The 21,755-nt window shown below is 39.2% G+C and overlaps 1 protein-coding gene across 2 annotated transcripts in view; it reads right to left on the minus strand.

The window, feature by feature from the left end:
- CTNND2 (catenin delta 2) overlaps positions 1 to 21,755 on the minus strand; it is a 993,502-nt gene that overhangs the window by 479,412 nt on the left and 492,335 nt on the right. For both annotated transcript variants that reach the window (XM_004380288.2, XM_004380287.3), the window contains one exon: positions 13,212 to 13,467. In XM_004380288.2, the coding sequence (XP_004380345.1) occupies positions 13,212 to 13,467 (256 nt within the window). The remainder of the gene's footprint in view (positions 1 to 13,211; positions 13,468 to 21,755) is intronic.

Genomic DNA, 21,755 nt, shown 5'->3' on the forward strand with positions numbered 1-21,755 from the left:
TTCTGGTTAGCAGCTGAGTGCTTTAACCACTGCGCCGCAAGGGCTCTCTGATAATTCTACATTACTCACTTACAATGCCCAGTGTTTAGAGAGGCAATCATTGCCGCATTATAGATTCTAAGTCAGCAGTTTCCAAACATTCACCTGCAAACCAACTTTGACCTGTGGTATTTTTTTTTTTTTTTCCAGTAAGGCCTGTTTGATTCAATTGGAAGGATTGTTCTATATTCTGAGGTTATTTCACATTTGCCTTCCTTTGTATTAAAAGTGATGGGAGGTTCTATAAAGTAAAGCACAATTCTGGCCACCCTATACCGGCAATCCACGTGTCTTATGAAATGTAACTAGTGTTTAAATTCTAAAAATGGTGGAAACCACTGTGCTACATTTCTAAGTCAGGGGGAACCACCCTAGGGCCATGTTTGAGCACCCTTCATCAGAGCAGCAGAGGGTAACCGAGGCCCTTCCTGAAGTGGCTTTGCTGCCAATGGCCCAGTTATTCTACACAGTCTGGCTTTCTTAGTATCCTGGCTCCATCTGGGCAGAGGCTCCCAAACTGGTGTCCCACAGGCATGTTCTAGTATGAAATTTCAAAAAATAGACAATTGAAAGAGCAAAGCAGTTACTGACATGTCCCTATAAAATGGAGAGAGTAAGGCAATGAAAAAGTGAGGATGCATGTTCTATTGCCCCCTTGGATGCATTTTGGAGCCCTACTGGCACAGTAGTTAAGAGCTCGGCTGCTAACCAAAAGGTCAGCAGTTCGAATCCACCAGTAACTCCTTGCAAACCCCATGGGGCAGCTCTACTATGTCCTACGCAGTCGCTAAAAGTTGGAATCAACTTGACGGCAATGGGTTTGGTTTGGTTTTTCATGCATTTGCGTACATAAAATATTCTGTATGTATAGGAAGACTGCCCATTGAATTTCCCGCTGGGTGTCTTCTTCTCTTCCTTGTTCTTCCTCCCCCTCCCCTTCCTCTTCTTCATTCTTCTCCTTCTTCTCTTTTCAACAGAATTAAATAAACCCTAGATCATGCTTGTTTTGGCAACTCAGGGTAGCTGAACATGATCTTCAAACTGGTGAAAGAACAGAAGTTACTACACTTGCCACATTGTTCTGTATCATGAGCAATGGGATTTCTGTTCCAAATGTATTTTTTCTTACTATAAAATGCTAATGTTCTCTCTTTAGATGTCAGTACCACCAAATTAATGAACACCATTAGCTGCAAAACATCTCAAGAAGCAATGGAAATTAATGTCCATTAGTTACAAACTGACTGTCAACTACCACCTACCTTGTAAGACAACAAAAGTTTCAAATGCTCCATTTTTGTCCCCAATTAAATGTTCAGACAATGAAGAAAAGTGACTTATGACATCGAGCCAAATATCGAAGCTGGTTTGCACATGTAATGACCAGAGAGGATTTCAGATTTTGGCTTATGGTGGAATACACAAGGAGGACTGTCAGGATAAATTGAGATATGCTAAAAATGAAATTGGTTTCCCATGGATACAGCAGCAGAAATTGAAGAATAAAGAAAGGAAGTCCTTTTAATTAGGAACTGACCAAGTTTTGTGAGATGTATGGACCACTTTGAACACCATGTGATTTCAAATGGTTGAGCATACCTATGCGGATTCCAATTAAATATACAACCAACCAACCAGAAATGTGCTTTTCCATATTCTCATAGCTACTGTGACTGATTCATATTTCTCTAAGAGAAAGAAATTTTTATCTGTCTGATTTTATGAAATTATATTTTTCATTTGTAATATCCTACCAACACAGGTTTCAAGAATGAAAAATGTTTAGTACTCCTTCTTTTAAAAAAAAAAAAAGGTAAAAAATAATAAAAGGAAAAAAGGCAGAGAGTCTGATAAAGTACATAAATGGATAAATATATGAGAAGGAAAATCAATACCTTGTTATTGTGTGTCTTTTGTCACAGTAATAACTGTGCTTATGTAAGTTTTGTAGGTCTCTGGATAAATGAGGGCAGAAGCAATAAACCCACGAATGGATGATGGATGGACGCAGATGGATGGATGTAAGGATGGATGGGTGAGGGTGTGGGTGCTTGGATGAGTGGATGGATAGATAGATGGACAGATAGAGACAGAAGAGACCCATAACTTTTGACAGTCATCATACAAACGCACCACTGCACTGAAGAAAATGCCACTTTTCTTAACAAAACAATGTCTAGGATTGTCATGATTGCCCCAAGAAGAAGAACAGCCCTTGTAGAATGTTTAACCAAATAAGCCAACTGTTTTTGGGTTCTCTTTCCCTGGTGAGAACTCTCACTTGTGGGAACCAACATCTACTGTATCATGAGCAATAGAATTTCAACTCAAAATATGTTTTCTTACTATAAAATGCTAATTTTCTCTCTGTAGATGTCAGTGCCTCCAAATTAATGAGCACTATGAGCTTTTTTTTTTTTTTTTTTGAGCCCTAGTGGAGCAGTGGTTAAGAACTATAGCTGCTAACCAAAAGGTCAGCAGTTCGAATCCACCAGCCGCTGCTTGGAAACCCTACAGGGCAATTCTACTCTGTCCTATAGGGTCGCTATGAGTCGGAATCAACTCAATGGCACAGGTTTGCTTTTTATGTTAATGAGCTTTTTATAATCTCACTAAAATGGATCCACAAATCTTCCTTTGATTCCTTTTGAAGCTGGACCTTTTAAAACCACTTCACAGAACTCTGAAAGGTATCAAGTAAGTGAGGATGGTTGCACAACTTGAAGAATATAATCAATGTCACTGAATTGTACGTGTAGACACTGTTGAATTGGTGTATGCTTTGCTGTGTATATTCTCAACAACAACAAAATAAATAAATAAATAAATAAGCAAGTGAGTGGGAATACATTAGAGTATTCGGATTTTTGAGTTGCCTGTCTAGATTTGCAGGTCTCTAACTCTCCATGAGATTCCAGGGAAAGATGATCCTTTCATTTTTAGTCTTTAGTTCTCGGCTTTTTTCCAAGGGGCACCATTTTAATATGCATACTTCGTTTGTGTGCTTAAACATTCTGATCATTTCTTTCACCATTAAGATGAAGAGACAGATTTACTTTCCTCACCTACAAACTGTCCTCCTTTCCATCTCCAGTTTCCTTCCTTAGAAACTTTCTTCACCCCTCAATTACTGGCACAAGGAATGACTTCACCTGTAAGGTCCCACTCCCTTTCCATTATGAGGATGTCTAAATCCAGTTTAACACTAACTGTCCTAGATATTCAGTGCCGCCACAACAGAAACATCACAAATGGATGGCTTTAGCAAAGAGAAACCCAATCTCTTACACTCCAGTAGGCCAGAAGTCCAGGGGAAGGTCCTCTCCCTATTGGCTCTGGAGGAAGGTCCCTTTCATCTATTTTCCCCTGGTCCAGGAGCCTCTCAGGCACAGGGACCCTGGGTCCAAAGGACATGCTCTGTTCCCAGCGCCACTCTCCTGGTGGCATGAGATCCCCAAGTCTCCCTGCTCACCTCCCTCTTCCACATCCCAAAAGAGACTGGCTCAAGACATAATCCAATCCTGCAGATCAAGTCCTGACTCATCAACACAACTGCTGCCAATCCCATTCCATCAGCTTCATAGAGACAGGATCCACAACACACAGGAAAATCATATCAGATGACAAAACAGTGGATGATCACACAATACTGGGAATTACTGCCCAGCCAAACTGATACACACATTTTTTGGGGGCACAATTCAGTCCATGACACTAACCTTCACATTATAGGCATCACACACAGAAAGCTGGCTATCAGGAAGAAAACAGAGATTCACTATGAAGCAGGAAGTAATATGAATTACTAGCTAAACTAATACACTTAGAACATAATAATCATACCACAAAATAATCATTTGTTCTATCTGGGAATTTAATACGCTATTCCTTTAAACCACCAATTTGTTTTGTTTCTATGTGTTATCATGGTACCTAACATTATTGGGGACCTTAAAATAAAGACTAAAGATACCTGAAGTTTTACAGAGTCCTGACTTCCAGTGATCCAAGATCCCCTGGCACTAGATGGGGTCGCCAGGTCTAGTCTCTCCTCCAAGCCTATCTGGTAAAGCGTTCAAGGTAATTTAATCATTGTAAGAAATTTCTTAGTTGCTTCACATCAGGAAAGATAATAGCTGTGTCCCTGGAACAGGGACTGTAGTTGGCCTAAGGCAGACTGCTGATCTGCTCCTGCAAAGATTACAGCCAAGAAAACCCCATGAGGTAGTTCTACTCTGTCACGTGGAGTTGCTATGAGTCAAAATCGACTTATGGCACCCAACAACAACAACAGAAGGGTTAAGGGAATTTCTGGGAAAATAGTATAAGCGTATTATGAGATAGATCCACTGGTAAGTCATTAGAGACCCAAGTTAAGTGACCAAGGACATCTTAGTTCCTAACTTCATAACGGAGACCAAATGAGAGATCGCCATGGCCACCTCCAGAAGGGATGAGCAGAGGAGGGAGCAACTGTGTGTGTGAGGGAGGGTGAACAATGCTGAGAAGAAGGAGAGGGATATATAGTGGGTTTTTGCTCCTATATGTTGGCTCAAGTAAGCTTGGATGTGGCTTTTTCCCCCAAATATTGTCGGAAGGTCCAGAATGAACGTAGTGCACTTTAGAGAGCTTGACCTTGGGTTTCTCAGACTTCTCCATATACCCAGAGGCTTGGCTAGCAGATAGGAACAGCTATGGGTAATCAGCTCTTGAGCCAGGTATAAGCTAACGTCTAAACTTGGGGTAGAGTCCATTTCACCAAAAGCATTTGGTCTGAGGGGAACGGAGCAGTGGTTCCCTAGAGAAAAGTCTATATACCAAGGAAACACAAAACAAAGATCTTCTCTATCACAACTGATGGAGTATCTGCTAGCGACAAATTAATTAACAAATTAGTACTCTGGGTACAGTTACTCATCAGTCACGACTGCCTATTTTTGATCATTCTTACCTATACTGTCATGGAGGTCCCTATACCAGAACCTAATTCAGTATAAATGATGTGGGGGTATAGTATTAGAAATGCGTTCTGATTTTAGAAATGCAATCGTTTCCTTATTCAAGTGATTTCGAAGACAGGAAGCAGAAACAAATATCCTAGGTTATGGGAAAATCAACATCGGCACAGACTAGTATTTTGTGTGAACATTACCTTAAAACGGTGAAAGGAATCCTATAAAGTAGGCTTTTGTGAAACCAACAAAAATCTTTGCAGTAAAGCCTTCCATATCCATCTGCCAGTTCACTTTACTGACTGTGAGGATTGGGTCCTCCATTCATCCTCCTCCCTGCTCCCCGCTGACCTGAGCTCTGGACTCAATGGATCCCCTCCCACTGCTGGCCTCCCAACAGGGCATCCTCCAGGGTCGGCTGCTGGGCCTTTTTGGTCTTTCCAACACTCCTCCAAAGAGATCATGGCCTCTATGCCCTCCCCGATGTCTTCCAGGCCTCTGACACCCACATGCCATTCTTGGCAGAAACCTCTGTCCCCAGGTACTCCCAGTGGCAGAAGTAATAGGTACCCCAGCAGTGGTGACTATGGCTAACAACGAGCCCTGCCTATGCCTGGCACTCTTCCAAGGACTTTATTCTATTAACATATTTCATCTTCACAACAATTTTATGAGGAAGGTACATTATTTCTAGTTCACATACATGGACAGTATTGTTATTGTTGTTAGGTGCTATCGAGCCAATTTTTCACTCATAATGACCCCATGTGACAGAGCAGAGCTGCCCTGTAGGATTCCGAGGCTGTAATCTTTACAGGAGCAGACTGCCAGGTCTTTCTCCCACAGAGCCATGAGTGAGTTCCAACCACCCACCTTGGGGTTAGCAGCTGAGTGCTTAACCATTGTTCCACCAGGGCTCTTTTCATGGATACTGAGGGCCTTTAAAATTTTTTGCAAGTGACATGGAGCAGTGAATTACAGCAATTATATTGGATAATAAATTTTGTCGCATTAAATAATAGAATTGCCTACCAAGAAGTGAATGTAAAGTCCCTCATTTATGATAAAAAGAAAATATATAATTCGAGGTAAAGATTATTTACTCATAGCTTTGCAGAAGCCACATGTGGAAAGTCTTGGCATTTTACTTGATTACACAGTAAATATTGGTATCAATATTCACAGTAGTTAGAAATACAGGGTTAGAAGTCAGATCAATTTGGTTCATTTCCTAGCTCTTCGAGCCTCGGTTTCCCCATATGTAAAATAACCCATTGCTGTCCAGTCAATTTTGACTCATAAAAACTCTATAGGGCAGAGCAGAAATATCCCACAGGGTTTTTCACCGGCTGGTAGACTCAAACTACTGACCTTTTGGTTAGCAGCCGAGCTCTTAACAACTGCACCACCAGGGCTCCCATATGTAAAACTGGCATTATAAAAAAGTCATGTCATAGGAATTTGGGAAGGTTTAAATTAAATAATGAATATGAAAAGCTTAACACTGAGCATGGAACATATTAATTAAACTTATTTATCATTGCTTTATCATCACCATAATCAACCGTATTCTCATCTCATTGTCAAGAAAATCTACTAGGAGCTCAGGCTGCCCCGAGAAAAATGCTTGTTTTTCATCTCTGCACTTGCTGGCAATGTTTAAAAGGGGATTAGGGGGGAGACTAGCCACTGTAGGGGTTCCAGAGGAGGCCACGGAGAAACAATAGCTCAGAGAACCAGGGCAGCTAGCACAGATCACGGGGCCCTGGGGGTTGGCGAGAAGTGTAATAACTGTCTTCAAAGGCCGTCTTTGCAGAAGGGATAGGTTTATTCTTATGAGACTTCCAACGTCAGAAATAAGATCACGGAATGAACTTACAAAGGATGCAGATTTCATATCAATATAGATGATTTTATAAGGCCTAATGCTTCAGGAGATAGTGAGTGGCCTGTTGCTAGAGGCATTCAACAAGGGGCCCTTGTTGAGCTTGCAATTAGCCTGACTAAATAAGACACCTCTGAGTGCTCTGTGGACTTTGAGTCTTTAAGTTGTGAATTCAGGCATTTTCCCCTCTGACATTTCCACGGTTAAATAAATGCTTATTCAGCATTTGAAGTTATAAGTAAACTCCTTAGAGATTGTCATGCAAGAGAACTGGACTATGAAGAATATCCTATCACAGTTTTATTGCAAATCCTTCAGCCATGTTACGTAAGTGACTTAGGTAACTAAGGTTACTTTACTTAATGACTGTGTCAAACTTTAAGATCGACAAAAATATTTTAGTATCTTTAACTTCTTAAAAGCATTTTGTACTATACCTGAGCATTCAACTGACTATATGCTACATGTGTATACTTTGTGGGCAGGTAAACAAAGAAAAACAGCATTTGGAATATACTCTTTACCTAGATTTACCTGGTGATATTTATAACCAATTTTATTTAATAATGTCTAATATTGTGAGGATGGTGCAGGACCGGGCAGTGTTTCGTTCTGTTGTACACAGGATCGCTATGAGTCAGAAATGACTCGACGGCACCTAACAACAATTGCGCCTGACTCAAGGAATGGTATTTTCAATCGTCTCATATGCATGTGAAAGCTGGACAGTGAATAAGGAAGACTGAAGAAGAACTGATGCAGCTGAATTATGGTGTTGGTGAAGAATACTGAATATGCCATGGACTGCCGGAGGAACGAGCAAGTTCGTCTTGGAAGAAGTACAGCCAGAATGCTCCTTAGAAGCAAGGATGGTAAAACTACCTCTCACATACTCTGGACATGTTATCAGGAAGGACCAGTCCCTGGAGAAGGACATCATGCTTGGTAAAGTAGAGGGTCAGCAAAAAAGAGGAAGACCCTCAATGAGACGGACTGACACAGTGGCTACAACAATGGGCTCAAATGCAGCAATGACTGTGAGGATGGCGCAAGACCAGGCAATGTTCTATTGTGTTGTACATAGGGTTGCTATCAGTTGCTGCACCTAACAACAACGTTATAACATCCAATCATTAACGACGTTATAACATTCAATAATAAATAATTTCTAGTAATATTTCATAGTATCAAATATAACAGTAGAAACGTATACGATGATTCTTTAAAATATGCTTTTACATTATCAAATATTGTACCTTAAAACAAAATAACTACACAGAGTATAAGTGTGATACAGCCAACTTAAAAAGCAGTTGCTAACTTGAACTCTGAGATCAGCATCTTACGCAGTATATTCTACAATAAATGTTTCTTCAATAAAAAAAAAAATGCTCCATTGTATGTATTTCTTTGTTACGCTGAGTAACATAGAAAGGTAGAATTTTACTGTAAATAATTACTGTTTTACCATGTTTGAAAAATTGATTTTGAGATAATGCACCTCAAGGATTTTCAACATCTTATAAGAGGATAATCAAACATGACTAAAGATACTACGGTTGCTATAACTTACACATTAAATTATGTCAGTAAATGTCTTAGCCACAACTTTTCTTGCTTTATAGACAAGAACATTTATAGTATGTTTAGTATACCTGGGTATATAATTTCTAGTTATTTCATCCATCAAATTTTAAAAATTAATTATTCCTGACATAACTGATACTTCTTTTATATAACTGAATTCCAAGATTTATGTTTTATGCATATGCTAAAAATCAACTGACATGGAACTCAGTTTTTGGTGTAGCACCCAGAAACGTATTATCCATGTCAATAATCCTGAAGAGATTCACATTTTATGGAATATATAAATTAAAAATAAAAACTTTCTAGCAAATGTGTTTCTAAAATAAAATTTATATATAGTGCACAAAAAACCATTTTCCTAGTGATTGTTGACTTCAAAAGGGGGACACTGGATTTTACCATCTGTTTGGATAAAAGGTTCATGAACTTTTTTTGCTGGAGTACATCATGGGGGCAGTTTTGAGCAGAGGCACTGGAAAAGTGGAAAGTCCAAATTTTCACCAAGATCCATATGACTGAGTCAAGCATCAATGAGAAAAAGGCAAGCCGTGGTGGTGTAATGGTTAAGTACTTGGCTACTAACCAGAAGGTCAATGGTTCAAATCCACCAGCTGCTACACAGGAGAAAAGACCTGGTGATCTACTCCCCTAGCTGTTGTTGTGTGCCATCAAGTCGACTCTAACTCATAGTGACCTTGTAAGACAGACTAGACTGCACTATCAGGCTCCTCAGGCTGTAATCTTTATGGGAGTAGGTCGCCAGGTCTTTAATCCCTAGAAGCCACTGGTAGGTTTGAACCACCAACCTTTTGGTTAGCTGCTGAGCGTTGAACCACTGCACCACCAGAGCTTCTTCCCATAAAGATTAGTCTAGGAAGCACAATTGGACTAAATCAAAGCTAAGAAGTTTCCTGAATACAAACACTTTGAGGGACAGAGTAGCAGGGGTAGGGGTCTGGGGACCATGCTTTCAGGGGACATCTAGGTCGACTGGTATAACAAAGCTTATTAAGAAAATGTTCTGCATCCTACTTTGGTGACTGGCGTCTGGGGTCTCAAAAGCTTGCAAGTGGCCATCTAAGATGCATCTACTGGTCCCAACCACCTGCAGTAAAGGAGAATGAAGAACACCAAAGACACAAGGGAAGTATTAGCCCAAGAGACAGAAACGGCCACATAAATGAGAAACTTCATCAGTCTGAGACCAGAACTAGATGGTTCCCAGCTACCACCAATGACTGCCTACCACCAATGACCACCCTGACAGGGAACACAACAGAGAGTCCTTGATGGAGCAGGAGAAAGGTGGGGTGCAGAACTCAAATTCTATAAGAAGACCAGACTTAATGGTCTGACTGAGACTGGAGGTACCCCGGAAAACATGGCCCCTGGATTCTCTATCAGCCCCGAACTAAAATAATTTCTGAGGCCAACTCTTCAGACAGGGATTGGACTGGACTGTGGGACATAAAGTGATACTCGTGAGGAGAGTGCATCTTAGCTCAAGTAGATACAAGAGACTAAACGGGCAGCTTCTGTCTGGAGGAGAGATGGGAAGGCAGAGAAGGTGAGGAGCTGGCTGAATGGACATGGGGTATAAGGGGTGGAAAGGAGGAGTGTGCTGTCACAGTATGGGGAAAGCAATTAGAGTCATATAACAATGTATGTATAAATCTTTGTATGGGAAAAAATGAAAAAAAAAAAAAGGATTAGTCTAGGAAACCCTATGGGGCACTTTTACTGTGTCCTACAGAGTCACTATGAGTCAGAATTGACAGCACAGAATAGCAGCCACTACCTATAGCTTAGAGTAACTCAACATGATTTAGAATTCCTATTTCAATATGCAGTATTTGCTCAAAAACTCCCCATGGGATAACATTAAAAACCCTTTAATAGAGCAAAGACACTGGTCATTAATAAGATGAATATGGTAGATATTATAAAAGAAAGGAAAAAAATTAAAAAGAAAACAAAGATCATATATCCAATAAGTAATTATCAGGAATAGCAGATCTACTTATAATTTACAAATAAATATAATTTCTTTTGTTCTTCCCAGCTCCTGCACACAGATAACCATTACCATCATTCACTTATCCTCGAAAAAAATCATAAAAATGTAAATGCATTCTTTTCATGTTTTGCAAAGAATTAAACGTTTATGCCAATATGTGAGGTAACGTCCTAAATCCAACCATCAGCAATGTGATCTTCAACAAATCATTTAAGTACTTCAATTTTCCCTTTATTTAAGGAACTAAATATAGGATGACATCACTTCCTGCTCACAAAGGAGGATTATGTAAAAGATATAAGTAAAAGTGCTTTGAGAAAAGTAACACGCAATAAACAAATATATATATATGTGTATATATACATATATATAAAATAGTGAAGAGGTATTTAATAACATGATCTAGTAGCTAATGATAAATAAAACTTTTTAAATCCTCTTAATTATATGTATGTATAAAAGCTTAGAAGAAACCTAAAGTTTAAATTACAAGCCATAATGCTGGAATAAATAATTTTGCCTCCTAGAAGTGAAATATGTAAGTTCTAGTAAGATTCTTTTATGAAGAACCAAAACTTCCTACTCCGAGGAAAATGTAAAAATGTTGTAAGTATATATTTGGGGATCACATTCTGGACTTGGGATATCTCCCAATTAAATGTGAACACTTTGGCATGTTTATTTTAATAAATCCTCCATATGAGGCATCACTGCATTTTATAGACTCCATCCATTTTACGTGATGCCAGGTTACTAGCTCCTTTTATACCGAACCACAATGATCTAGTTCCCGTTCTATTAATTTTTAGCTTTTTTAAAATATCTGAATTTAGAATGGTCATATGATTTTGTTCAGATAAACACATACTAAGGTCAATGCCTAGTATTCTTGAAAAATAACACAGAACTTGTAATTCGTATGACACTGATCTGCACATAAATTTTACACACACGACTGTTAGTGCCAGCATTTTTCATATTACCTTTAAAAAAGTCCCTTTTTTATTGTAACATTTTTTACTGGTGCTTCTCTTTTTTTGGTTTATAGTAGGCAGTCAATAACTGTAAGTGACATAATCTATAAGTGGAAAAGGTAAGAGCTTTGACAATATACTGAAAGAAGAAAAAAAGGCTATGAAAGTGATAGCAATATAAAATGGAAAGAATGCACTTTCATAAAATAAAATGCATTTAATGCACAGAATAAAATACAGAAGGTAGGCTGTAGCTAGGGAAACATAAAATTCGTTTCTCTGTTAACCAAACTGCCCTAATATGAAAATTTAAACCTTTTCATTGGAGACAAAACATGTTTATTCTCAATTTAAATATGCCATGTGAAATACAAGCAACTGCCAATTCACTTATATACATATATATTATTTTCAATGTGGGTATTTCATAAGAGTTTACTATTATTCTACTTCAATACCTTTTCAGTAGCATGCCAAGGAAAATTTTTTTAAACAGAGAATTTTGAGGTGTTTTCTGAAGAACATTTTATCCAACACTTGCCGAGAATATTTAAGGATCTAGGGCAGATTCCACAGCCAAAATGGTACAGACAGCTATTGAGACTGAAAACAAGGATCACCTGGGTGCGGTACATTATAAATACACTTCTTATTTCCAGTAGTTAAAGGTAAGCATTTGTTATGATTCACTTTTACAATGGAGGTTATACCAAATATAAAACTTAACATGGACCCTCCAAGCGGGTTTGAATCGTGCTAAAGAAGCTATCTCAGAGAACCACGAAATGATCCCATTCCGCTTTTTATACGCTTGCTGGAGTGATACCGTTTTGCAGAAGAAGTTATCCAAGTCCCTCAATAGAGTACATGTTCACTCGTGTGCTCTACCCTCAAGATGAATTTTAAAGATACCACCAGAATCAAATCACATGCCCTGCCTGTCACAAAAAGACAGGAGAAAAAAAAAAACAACAAAATCCTAGGAATCTGACATCTCTACAGTGTTCACAGATGCAGACATATCTTTATGGGGCTCTATCAGCATAAATCCAATGGCTATGAATAAAACATCGTTTAACTCCGCAGAATTCAATTCCAACTTCACAAGCAGCACATCATGAAATCCCTTGCCCCTGCTAAAAACGAAAGCACAAAAGAAACACACCTCAGTAATAGCACTTTCTTGACTACACTGTGTTCAGGTTTTTGTCAATCCCCAAGCAACTGCTTCCTAATATGTATTTCCAGACCTGCAGAAATGAAGGGAATATGGATTTTCTTCATTTTCAATTACTAGTATAAGCTGGTAGGTGAGCCCATTTATACTCTGATATGGAGAAACATACGTGGGGACAACCATGCCTCCCCCGAGACAGTAAGACACCTACCCCATAATAGTTTGGAGTCAAACACGTGTAGCCACTTCACAGACACAATCCCCACTCTTTAGTTTCCACTGCACGAGAGACAGCTGTTCTAGACCTTATCAAAGAGCTAAAATCTCAAACACCTACAGCTCTTCTGCTCGAAAGAGCATCTCTAGCATTTGGTATTGAACCACAGAAGGTAGTAGAGATCCACATTACATAGCCATATCCCAAATCAAACAAAAGATCATAAAACCCAAGCAAAGTCAACCCTTAAATAGTCAGCCAGTGCTAATAATGTAATCATATCATGAATAAACAAAGCAACGTCATAACAATGCCTGGTATAGACATCATGTTAGGAAAAAGAAAAAGGCTTTTACCCACCTGGGGTCTTTCTGAATGCTATCAATGGACGGGGACCGGGCCAAGGTGCCTTCGGGTGGGAGGGCAGGGCCGGATTTGCTGTATGGAGACTCAACAGAGGGGCAATACTGCAGCTGTCGGTAGGGGTCTGCGTAATTGGCGGCCGGGCCGGCGGCATAGCTGGCTCTCTGGAAGGTGGCTGCGGCGGCGTTCTGCTGGCCATGCTGGCTGCCTGTGCGCTGCAAGGGGACGGAGTCGACACCCGGGGAAGATGGGGCTAGGACAGGAAAGTAGGGACAAAGTAATAAATTGAGGACCTGCTCACAGAAACGGTTAACCAGGTCTAGGCAGGCGGTAAAATTCACACACGCGAAAGAAAAGGGGTTCGGAAGAATAAAAAAATAATCCGTCATACTGGAGCCAATGTAAGGTCAATGCTATCCAGTAAAATAGAAGTTAGTATGCTATTTCAGGAATAAACCTTGAAGATGTTGGGGACAACATAGCATCTGCTGTGACAACGTGGCTTACCAACATCCAATGTGTTAATCTGAAACGCAGCCTGCGTGCAAAACCAAAACCCAGAAAAACCATAGTGGTTTTTTAAATAAGAAATCAAGATGAACGGTTAGCAATTTATTTTCAATTTGAGAAAATACAGAAAGTGTTCAGGTCAGGTTACATTAACTTTATCAAAAGGTGTAGAACAAATTTAGTCATGTGTTCATTTTTCCTGAATAGAAGAAAACCAGGGGAAGTGAGAGGGAGTGTATGTGTGGGGTGGGGGTGGGAGAGGGGGGCTCCTATTTCCATAATCAGCACAAAAGCTGGGCTACTCCAAACCAAAAAAAAAAAAAAAAACCCATTGCCATGGAATCAATGCCGACTCATAGTGACCCTATAGGACACAGCAGAACTGCTCTATAGGTTTTCCAAAGAGCAGCTGGTGGATTCGAACTGCTGACCTTTTGGTTAGCAGCCAAGCTCTTAACCACTGGCTACTCCAGTCCCTGTAAAATTTCCCCAGAGATTTTTATACGCCTCTTTTTCAATTAAAGCTGTCATAGTAACAAATACTTTTGGTGAAGGGTAGACGTGTGGGCAAAAGAGATGAAAATCAACCCAAGCACACCACAGACAAACTAGTGAGCTGATTGCTTTCCCAAAGGTATTTGCATCTTTTCAACTGGTCTAAATTATTTTCAGAAGATTTTACACCAGTTACTAAAATCAGTTTGAACATTTCCCAACTGAATTTCAATTTACTTTTTTCCTTCTGGGGTTCTTTTTAGTTCATTTTATGTCATTATTTTTATCTGGTTGTCAACATTATTTGACTTCTAGGGTTTAGTCGATACAATGAAAACAGCATCTTTCGTATCGATAGAATGTGACTAGTTATTAACTGCTCCGATTGTTATTAGCTCCTATCAATATCAGAGAGCAGGTTTACTTCTGAGCATTCTGGATCAGAATATATCCAGACTACAACTAGTGTTCAGATATGGCCATTTAGAGCATGAGAGCCCTATGTGGAACTGAGTTACGATTACAGGTAGTCCGACTTATGACATACTCAAGTTACAACAAACTGCACTCACGATCCTGTTTTTTTTTCTTTTTTTGGTACATCTTATCGTTAGTAATACGTACTACATACTGTGTTGCAGCGTGTAGTCTGCTGATGTTATCATTTGCAGATGTTTATATGTAATGTTTCCAACCACCAAAGACAAATAAAGGTCAGTTAGAAAGCTACTGATAATAGAAGGCAACGATCATGAAAATCTAAAAAAAAAAAGAGGTATCCGACTTACTTCAAAACCAACTTATGACAGAGTCATTGGACCAGAGCCCCATCAAAAGTCGTGGTCTACCTGTATAAATCACAGGCCACACTTCTGACCTCCTGAGTGTGTCTTTGTGGACCATGGCAGAACAAAGCTTATTTTCTCCTCTCTCACATTAGGGGACACATGCCAAATCAAACACAAAATAAATTAAACCACATCGAGAAAATAACTGTTAAAAGAAGTGAAGAAAAGGGTATTGCGATAAGAAGTTGCAAAGTGAACCAGAGAGACATTCTAAGAACTGATTTTTTAATTAATAGTTCAGCCCTTCTCCTTTCCAATGGACTTTTCATACTTCATCTTATACTAAGAAAAAACTAGGAATGTAGGCGCTGTCACATGGTCAAAACTACAAAGACAGATAAGAAAGACTTTCTAAATAAAAGTCTGTGTATTCAACAGGACTAGTATTTTGAAATGGTGAAAGCTACCCTAACGCGCTAAGTTTCAAAAAACAATTGCTTTAGAGTAATAAACATTAAATTCACAATCAGGGAATCTGTTTTATGTCTGTAGGCAATTTCTTGAGGGTTTACATATATTCTCCAAACTATTACTGTTAACATGTCCAAATTAAAATACACATTGAAAAATCTATAAACAATGCAAATGATTTCAAATTTAGGTCAGGCACAACCATGCTCTTGGCAGAACGATACTAGGGGGTAAACAAAATTTCATTTTCTAGAAGAGTCGCGATAAGCTAGCCAACAAATCAAGGGTGAAAGGGGAAAATGAATTTTCATATAAATACATTTTTTTCCTTTACCTGCTGCCATCAAATTGACTCAGACTCTTAGCGACCCTACAGGACAGAGTAGAACTGCCCCATAGGGTTTCCAAGGCTGTAATCTTTACAGGAGTAGACTGCCACATCTTTCCTCTGAGCAGCAGCTGGGGGGTTCCAACCACTGACCTTTCTGTTAGCAGCCGAGTGCTTTAACCACTGTGCCACCAGAGCTCCTTATTTTTTCCTTTAGTGGGCTCTAAATATCAACATTTAAGCTTGCTGAAAGTGGTTACAAATATCAGAAATTTCTTTCCATACAAAATTATTCATTACTAATATATTAAAATCCAGTGGTTTTACAAGGAGGACAAAGTGTTAGAGATCGGGAAATAATGATGAAATCCAAATAAACATTCTTGTTAAAGCAACAATATACAAACAACAGGACAAGTAATAGGAGAACAAGCAGACTAACCATCCAAAAAATTCTCAAAAGACCTCAAATTAAGAATAACAACAGCAACAAAAGAATATGACAAGTTTAAGAAGAAAACTGCCAAGTAGCAGGAAAAAAATAAAAAATGGAAGAATTAGAAGCTCTACTGAGTCAAAAAAAAGTAAAAACAGTGTGTGAAATTCAATTAATTAAGCAAAAACAGAAAGGCATCATCTCAGTATACGAGGAGGAGGAAAAGGTGGAGGAAAGCCGATGAATATTAGGCTCCTATGTGTATTTTGGACACATACATTTGTATTTGGGCATGAACTTTGGACATGTTTTCAGGAGGGACCAGTCCCTGGAAAAGGACATTATGCTTGGTAAATAGAGGGTCAGCGAAAAAGAGGAAGGCCCTCAACGAGACGGACTGACACAGTGGCTGCAACAATGGGCTCAAGCATAACAACGATTGTGAGGATGGCACAGGACTGGGTGGTGTTTGGTTCTGTTGCACATAGGGTTGCTATGAGACTTGACGGCACCTAACAACGTTTGTATTTTACTTTGGCCTTTTTGGGAGGATTTATCATGGAGCTTGACTGGAGCTTGGCACCCCACTTCAGAAAAGTTGGGTCCCCATCCTAGCTTTTTGGTGTATTCTAGCCTTGGACAAGTTAATTGGTTTTCTAAGTTCTAGTGTCCTAGGCTGTAAGACGAACAGAACAAAATGGCCTCATGGCGTCACTGCTTGGTTTAAATCCATGAAAAGCTTGTAACACCTGATACGTAGAAAATGCTAAACCAATGAGCTGTTATTAGTACTTACCACTAACAGCAACAGCATAAAGGCCATTAGAAAAAAGGATTGTGCCCATTGGATTGGGGCACAAGGCCCTGTGACTATGCAGCAGACATTATAGCTTCTTCTCTGTGCTGGGTATTGTTGGGTTTTAATCATATCACCTCCAATCACCCTGTAAGAGGGTGAGGATGTCATTCTTCTCATTTTACAGATGAGGAAACTGAGGCACAAGGAGATGAAGTAACTCGCCCAAGGTCAGTGGATTGCTAATGGAGCGGCGATTTAAGACTTTGGCAGTTGGCTCCCCCGTTTATGGTTATAACCATTACGGCCATGACATTGGATTAAAAATCTCAACCCAAACCTGTTGCTGTCCAGTTGATTCCGACTCATAGCGACCCTATAGGACAGAGTAGAACTGCCCAATAGGATTTCCAAGGAGCGGCTGGTGGATTTAAACTGCCGACCCTTTGGTTAGCAGCTGAGCTCTTAAGCACTGAGCTACCAGGGAAAGGTGAACCATTACTAAGTTACCTAACATGGTGGGAAATTGTAGAAAACCACTGAGGTCTAAAATGACAAGAAATATCTACTTAAAGTACAGAGAAGAGATGGATTTATTAATGGAATTATCAATCTGAGTATCATTTTGGAAAAAAAGATCAAATTGGTGTATTAACTGATTTACAGTATTTCTCATTAAGCTGAATTTACTGAAAAAATATATAAGAAAATATACAGAAAATTTTTATGCAGAAAATCTAACTTCATTTCTAGGAAAAGCAAAGAATAAGCAACACATACAATTATCTTAGCATTACTTTCCAGTAAAATGTAAGTCTGAGTTAAATCAGTAATATCAATATATTAAGAAAAGAGACCTTGGGATATAAGATGTCAGACGGATAAACAATTTTGAGAAAGGTCATATTAAATCACAATCACATTTGTGGTACTTGAGGAACGGCCCTTCAGAAGGATCCAGAGTTTAAACTTCTTTCAGGTCACAATAAATAAAAGAGCTGATGAGAATTTTAAAATATAAACTCAGAATTCAAATAGAAACTACTACAGTCAACTGAGATAGAGACTAAGCAATGCAATGAAAATAGTTAAAATATCCATTCAAACAGGGGAAGAATATACTATTACATTATGTTAAAGGACAGGTTGTATATACAATCACAGAGAAGAAAAAGTGTGAGCATCTAATAGGTCTCAAACCAACCATCAGTGACGGATCAGTGCATATCTTTATTTTTTTAAAGTATGATATTAAAAAAAATAGATTTCAGGGTACAATTCTCATTTTTACCCTGACTATTCAGACCTTAGGAACTCTGGTGGCACTGAGGTTAAGCGTTCAGCCGCTAACAAAAAGGTTGTAGTTCGAATCCACCAGCCACTCCTTGGAAACCCTCCGGGGCAGTTCTACTGTGTCCTATAGGGTGGCTATGAGTCGGAATTGACTCAACGGCAGTGGATCTGGTTTTGGCTTTTTGGATTCAGACCTTGCTGGGGCTAATCCATTAGTATGGATAACTGAATACTGGTCGCACTACTGAAAGACTTTCCTTAATGAAATTCGTTTTCCGTAATTTCTGTCCGCTTACACAATGTCTCTTATTTGAGTTTCATAGCCCAGCTGACCAGATTGTCCTCCTTGTAGGACTGCTCTATTCAACTGAACATACTCATGGCAAACATTTTAAGTGGAAGGTGCTTCATCAGCTCTGTAAACACACTGCTCTCTCTTCTCGACTGCTCTGCAAACAGCCCCTTCTCCCCTCAATAAGCTCTTGGAATTCAATGAACTGCAGTACGTGTCTCTTCAGGGAGATTGAAAAAGTAGCCTCTTCAGCAGCTGACTTGATACTTCACCCAACACCTATGCTGTTCAGGAAATTATCTGTTTTCTGTAGAGCTACTCAAATAAAGGTCTGATTTACAAAGTGGGGGAAGAAAGCGAGAGTTTTGGGTCTTACATCTGTTTGAAAGAGGGGAAGGAGCTTCCTTTTTAATAATATGAAACATTTTGATTTATGATGCCAGGTGGTTACAGGCATTATTTACTGACAATGGAAAAAAGGAGAATGAAATAAAATACGAGAATTTGAGCCAAAAAAAAAGAAACTTGGGGTGGGGGAACAAAGTACAGTTTAAAAAAGGGTAAGACGAAACATTTACTTCCGTTTTGGTATTATTTATCTTCGCCTTTATATGTGTGTGTATATACGTATTCGCACAGATACATATGAAAACATAAAACATATTTACACATTACATAGATGAATCTAGGAACCTCTTGCTGGCACAAATGGTCCAGTGCTCGGCTACTAATTGAAAGGTTGGTGCTTTGAATCCACCCAGAGGCACCTCGGCCGAAAGGCCAGGCGATCTACTTCAGAAAATCAGCTCTTGAAAACCATATGAAGCACAATTATACTGTGATATGCATGGGGTTGTCATGAGTTAGAATCGCCTCAATGGCAACTGGTTTTTGGGTTTTTATATAGATAAATACACAAGAAGCACATAATAGAGTAATTAAATAATGTTCGAGTCTCTACAAGCTCAGAAATAAGGATGGCTAAGATGACAAGAGCTCCAAGAACATGGCCTACACACTCTTCAAGGGAGTTCTATTCCATTATTTCCGGGGTGACGGAATTCTAGCACCAAATCCGGCACATTCTCAAACAATATTGTCATCAAGACCTGCATTACAAAGGTCTTCCAATTGTCTGCACACTGCACAAGTTGATCCAAGTCAAACTCAGTGGCAAAATATTCAAGGGTAAATTTAACATAAAAATTTAAATTCATATGTACATCTGATGCACTATTATTAATGGTAATTAAATTGTTATTAATAGGTACTGATGTTGTTTTCACGGCTATTATTGGAAGATAAGGCACTGAAAACACCAGAGGAGGTCAAACCTACCTGCAACGTTGGCTCTCAAACTAGATGTGAAATCATGTGTCTGAATCTATTCTAGATGTATTAGAGAAAATGAGGTAAAAGCCCATCCTTAAAACGTTTTCAGTATTTTCTTGTTATATTTCTCAAAAAAACTAAAAATGCATGTTGTTCTTTAGGCTTTCAAAGTATAAATTAACAGAAAAGTCCAGTTAAAGGTTAACAGAAATAGATCTTTCTCAACATTCAACAACGGCTACTGTTTTAATTAACTACATAGACATATACAGTATGATGGACTTCATTAGATTTATAAATTTCAGTATAAACATTAAAAATATAAATAATCAAATGGATATAATGGAAATCAACAGGATCCACGTGTTGAGTCCTATATATGCATGACACGTGGGGTCGTCATGAATCGGAATTGACTCAACCACAACTAACATCAACATACATGACTGTATACATAGTTGTAAGAACTGTCATGTTGTACATTTTTATTTCCCTCTTATTTGCAGTGTGTGTAATCGTCGTCGCTATGTCTGAACAAGGAGGGTGATACAGTCACGCTTTTCGACATTCCAAGCACGTTTTCAGTTTTTAATAGGGAGGCCTACTTTTCCTAGATATGTGAAAAGGATAATAATAAATACTAAATTACATAGTGTTTCTGGTGTCAGCCACCATTAGAGGTGTGTATAAATATTATCTCATTTAATCCTTACAACGATCTATGTAGCAGGTACTACGATTACTACCACCACCATCATTAGTTCTTGGATGATCAGTGAAGGACAGAAGGGGCAGAGCTGGGATTGACACTTGGGCAGTCTGACACGAGAGTCTGTCTGTTCACCTGTCTGCCTCACTGTGTGGGCACTGGAGGTGAGGGGACACCTGGTTAATTCAGCTGACATACTAAGAAGTATAATCTGTTTGGTAGAAATGCCAAAAAATTCTAAATATTACTGTGATAAACAGTTGTTGTTATTAGGCACCGTCGAGTCAGTTCCAGCTCACAGTGGCCTTATGTACAACAAAACCATAAACGGTCCCGCCTCATCCCCATGATCGCTGCTATGCTTGAGCCCATTGTTGCAGCCACTGTGTCGATCCATCTCACGGAGCGTCTTCCTCTTCTTTGCTGACCCCCCACTTTACCAAGCATGATGTCCTTCTCCGGGGACTGGTCCTTCCTGATAACATGTCCAAAACATGTGAGATGAAGTCTTGTCATCCTTGTTTCTAAGGCTGTACTTCCAAGACAGATTTGTTCGTTCTTTTGGCAGTCCATGGTACATTCAATATTCTTCGCCAGCACCACAACTCAAAGGGGTCAAGTCTTCTTCGGCCTTCCATATTCATTGTCCAGCTTTCGTATGCATGTAAGGCAACTGAAAACACCATGGCTTGGGTCAGGCGCACCTTAGTCTTCAAAGTGACATGCTTTCTAACACTTTAAAGAGGTCTTTCGCAGCAGATATGCCCAATGCAATGTGTCATTTGATTTCTTGACTGCTGCTTCCATGGGTGATAAACGGTATACATGGCTAAATCCCTATTACCTAGATAACTCACTCTGTTTGAATATATTTCAGAATCCATATAGTCATTTTCTTTGGCTTCGTCCTCAGAGAGAAACATAGCAACATTTTCTTGAACTGAAGACAACGGATAGGGATGAGGACATTTGATGGAATTTTCCACAAGAATGGAAATGGTGGTAGTTGCTAGCGAATGCTGATGTAATCATGGCAGACTCACTTCCATTCCCCAGGTATGAGAGCTCTAAGCAAGCTTGTCACACAGGTC

The sequence above is a fragment of the Trichechus manatus genome, unplaced genomic scaffold, assembly GCF_000243295.1.
Source record: "Trichechus manatus latirostris isolate Lorelei unplaced genomic scaffold, TriManLat1.0 scaffold00072, whole genome shotgun sequence".
NCBI classification, from domain to species: domain Eukaryota; kingdom Metazoa; phylum Chordata; class Mammalia; order Sirenia; family Trichechidae; genus Trichechus; species Trichechus manatus.